General features: G+C 42.1%; 1 protein-coding gene and 1 pseudogene across 1 annotated transcript; both read right to left on the bottom strand.

Moving 5' to 3' along the window:
• LOC120294040 lies at positions 1 to 2,961 on the bottom strand (annotated as a pseudogene).
• Positions 2,096 to 3,658, bottom strand: LOC120293284 (cysteine-rich receptor-like protein kinase 29). Its single transcript, XM_039312355.1, has 2 exons — positions 2,850 to 3,658; positions 2,096 to 2,218 (listed from the first exon to the last, which is right to left on the bottom strand). The coding sequence occupies exon 1, from the start codon at positions 3,626 to 3,628 to the stop codon at positions 2,981 to 2,983; it is 648 nt and encodes a 215-aa protein (XP_039168289.1). The 5' UTR covers positions 3,629 to 3,658; the 3' UTR covers positions 2,096 to 2,218; positions 2,850 to 2,980.
• Positions 3,659 to 4,138: the final 480 nt, after the last annotated feature.

Here is a 4,138-nt window from a genome sequence, read left to right as displayed (position 1 = left end):
ATTATCTTGGCAGCTATAAACATTCTGTGTATCTTATATATCTATTTAAATCAAACTACTGACATGGAGCTCACCTAAAATCACGCCTAAAATGACCTAGTCCAACATGAATTCTGTAAGAGCGAGCTATTCTAGCTGCTCTGATCTTAACACAAGTAGTGTTAGACATGACTTTTGGTGAGTATCTTTCACTTCCAACATCCTATGAATCTGGATGTAATCTCGAGCAATGAAGCCATATAAATCCTAAATAATCTAAGGAAGAAGTAAATCATGATAATGTAATTTGATGATCTAAAAACCATGACAAACACAAAAAGTAATGTGCGGGGCACACTGATCTCCCATTTTCTAAGGCTACCGTGGGTACAGCTCAGTCATAGAAACCTCATTTTTCGAGAACTGGTTCGATTTGTTTCTTGATTCCTCGACCTCAGCCACCCATAAATTGTAATCTTGCATGGATGGCATATCAGATTCGGCACTGTTGTGTATGTAGAATGCAGGTCTTGATGGCACTTGGAGAGTGACTGAGTGGCTTTTAAGCACGTGAAGGACCGAGGCCATTGTTGGCCGGCTAATCATATTATCTTGGACACATAGTAGACCAATATGGATGCACCTCACAATTTCAATACTTGAACCAGAAATTATAGAGGGATCGATAATGTTTGATAATGATCCTTCCCTCCAATTCTTCCAGACCTGCAAACATTTGACAAACATTGAGCAGATTGATATTTGGAATATTATGTGAAATGAGAAGGTATGTTCATATGCTCACATAGCTTATAAGGACTTCCGTGTCATCACCCACGCGGAAAAGAGTGTTCCCTTGACCACTCACAATCTCCAAAAGTAGCACTCCAAAACTGAACACATCTGACTTGATCGAGAAAGTTCCATGCATCGCATACTCTGGCGCCATATATCCACTGTCCATCACAAAAAGTCCACCTTATCAGCTCTATAGTTTGCTTTTCTCTTTTGATAAGCATTAGCTCTAGGAGATTGTGTCACTTACTAGGTCCCCATGATTCGGTTTGTCTTGGCTTGAGTTTGATCCAACTCAAACAGCCTCGCCATACCAAAATCCGATTGCTGGCTTTGAGATCCCAATGGATAATACAAAGTCGAGAGTCTTCATGTAGATAAAGCATCCCTCGGGCAACACCCATTATTATCTTGTAACGTGTATCCCAGTTGAGATTCGCACGCTTAAGGGGATCTACACATTTTGGTGGAATCACATTCTATAAGACATCTATTCATCATTTTGTGAGGATATGATTTGTGAATGACAACCTGAGAATCATACCAAATATAAACTGATCAAGGCTCGAATTGGGCACAAACTCGTAAATGAGAAGCCGTTCAACTCCTTCTAGATAGAAACCTAGGAGCTTGACTAAGTTCCTATGGTGTAGCTGAGCTAGTAACATGAACTCGTTCTTGAACTCAACTTCCCCTTGGCTAGAATTCTGCGATAGCCATTTCACCGCCATTTCTTGTCCGTTGGAGAGCTGACCCTGAAATTTCAACAAATTAGATCTTTATGAGTATCAACTGGTACATCGAATCATTTCTAGGAGTATCGGATTGATATCATCTTTGACTATCTGGTTGCTTGAATTTTGAATACAATAGAGTAGAGGATGTGCTTTGTTATTTATTACCATGTAAACAGCACCAAAACCTCCTTGTCCAAGCTTCTTGGAATTAGAGAAATTATCCGTTGCCTCTCTAATAGTGCCGAAATCAAATTGCAGCGACTCCACTGTGCTAATTTCATCCACAGCCTCACCTAGAAAGAGAAAATATGGTCATTTAGAGCGAGAAATCATTGTCTTTCCATAGTTTTCATAATGAGAGTTCACAAACTTTTAGTACACATAATTGCACCTGCACGCATAGATAATCAACTGGTTCCTTTCCTGCTCGACGAGGTAATGTTAACTATAGACAATGAGAAATGTGTACATGGACATGTCCGAGCAGGCACATGAACATGTAGATCGAAGAATCAATTCGATGTTTTGAAATCCTCATGAACAGCTGATGTTCCAATGCGAAAAAGATAAAGACTCACCTTCACCTCTTTGCCTGGGCTGCTTCTTCCTTTTCACTCTCAGAAGTACAATAACACCAACAAGGAAAACCGCAGAAACACTTGTGGTGACCACAATGATCACAGTCCTATTTGAATTGCTCTTTCCACCTGCAAGAGCAAAGGCATATTATGTTTACGATCATTGCTCACTGAGTAATACACTGGAGAAATCACTAAAGGGCCACTTTGAACGCGGAAACGAAATGCATGTTAAATATACATCACGCCATTCTTTGATAACTCGAGGGAAATAAGTTAATTCTAATTTTTTGTTAGTCATTAGTTTCATCATTAGAATTAGAAACATGTCCCCAAACATGAATACGCATTAACTATGAGTATATTTTTCGAATTTTCTATGAATAAATTTATTAATATTATTAGTGTAAATTCATTGTAGGCTCTTTTTATTATTTATTTAATTATGAATTTGAATTAAATTAATTAAAAATAAAAATATCCGTTAAATATACAACGTGTCAGAATTTTCTATTTTTGAGAAATGATGTATCGCCCTATCATATCGTGTCATATCGTATGTCGGTGCTATTTAACCTTCTTTTGGCAAAAAAGGTACTTATTCAATGTAAATAAATTGCATGAATTATAGAGCAGGTACTTTAAACTCATTTGAACGATTAATAGTATAAATCTGTATGGAACCTGCATAATTAATTATAGAAAAAAAAAAAAAGACATAATCGCTTTGTACCTTCCTTTTAAACAAGAGCGAACGTACCTGGTGGCGGAGGGGGCGCAGGGGGCAGCGGAAGTGGCTCACCCACCGGGTCGAAGAACCGATAGGCCTCGTACCGGAACTGGCAACTCGGGGCCATGATCCTCACTCCCATCTTCCCAGCACAGCACTTCTCAAATCTCCCGATGGCTGTCACCAGGCAGTCGACGCATTGCTGGTTGGTCAAGTCCGGCGTGCATTGTGTCATCGCGTAGATCGTGTGTAAACACCGATATGTTGGCCGTCGCGTACTTCCTCAGTGAGCCGCCGCCCGCTGCCTCACCCGGCAGACGGTCCAGCAGCGTCTGCAGCGCAGCGTTGTCCTTGTCTGGGCTCGTGAAGTTCTCGTCGAAGTATAGTTTGTAGTTAGGGTCGATGTTGACTGTGCGGAAGATCGAGGCGTTAGAGTACCGAACGGTGCAGTTGTCACTGTAGAGGACCGCCTCCTTCTGGAGGGGGCAGAGGTCACGAATGTCAAAGGTCGAGGCATTGAGGCAGGCACGACAGCTCTCAGCAGGGAGGTCACCACGGCAGGAGCCGATGACATAGAGGGTTTGGGAGGCGCCGGAGACGGCGGAGGAGGCGTTGAAGAAGCCGTAGGTGAGTGACAAGGAGTTGGTGGTGGAGATGGAGGAGAGGAGGGCGGTGAGGGTGGTTTGGTAGGTGCTGTTGGCGGTGAAGTTGCCAGTCGAACCACAGTAGGGCGTTGGGAAGAAATTTTGGGCGTCGATGGTGTAAGCCAAGGTGAGAAGAAGCAAGAGAAGGAGATTTGGAGGATCCATTTTTTTCTTTTTGGGTGTCTCGGGTGTCTCTTTGAGAGACCCGACATAAACGAAGGGTTTAATCTTAAGAAATTAAGTATGTTGAAATATCTAATGAAAATTTATCACGTCATCAATAACTCAGCCAAAAAAAAAATATACACACACCCCACGTCAAAGAGAGACCTGAGACACCCAAAAAGAAAAAGAGAAAAAGAAAAGAAGAGAGAAGAAAAATGGATCCTCCAAGTCTCCTCTGCTCGCTCGTTTCTCACGTTTAGCAAAACTTTTGCAGAGCGGTTGCAGAGTTGTCGTGTTTCTCGTGGGCCAACGTTCGAGCCTCGAATAAATATTCTCCTTTTACTGCGAGTATAAAAGGACGACCGGCGATTTCCAAGCAATGAGCAACTGGAGTCTCGACGAAGCATCCCCTCTAATGGAAAAGCAAAGTCTCCGTTCTACGTAGTCTCGGTCTTCCGCAATTATAGTAAAAAAGCGTTGACGCCTTCTGCCGAGTCTGTCTATTGCCCG

Source organism: Eucalyptus grandis, chromosome 5 (genome assembly GCF_016545825.1).
Source record: "Eucalyptus grandis isolate ANBG69807.140 chromosome 5, ASM1654582v1, whole genome shotgun sequence".
NCBI lineage: Eukaryota > Viridiplantae > Streptophyta > Magnoliopsida > Myrtales > Myrtaceae > Eucalyptus > Eucalyptus grandis.
The sequence above is the reverse complement of the archived record's forward strand: the minus strand, read 5'-3'. Positions and strand labels throughout refer to the sequence as shown.

Bases quoted from the DNA above. Each gene is read 5' to 3' on its own strand.
- LOC120293284 (XM_039312355.1), bottom strand. From the start codon at position 3,628: ATGGATCCTCCAAATCTCCTTCTCTTGCTTCTTCTCACCTTGGCTTAC.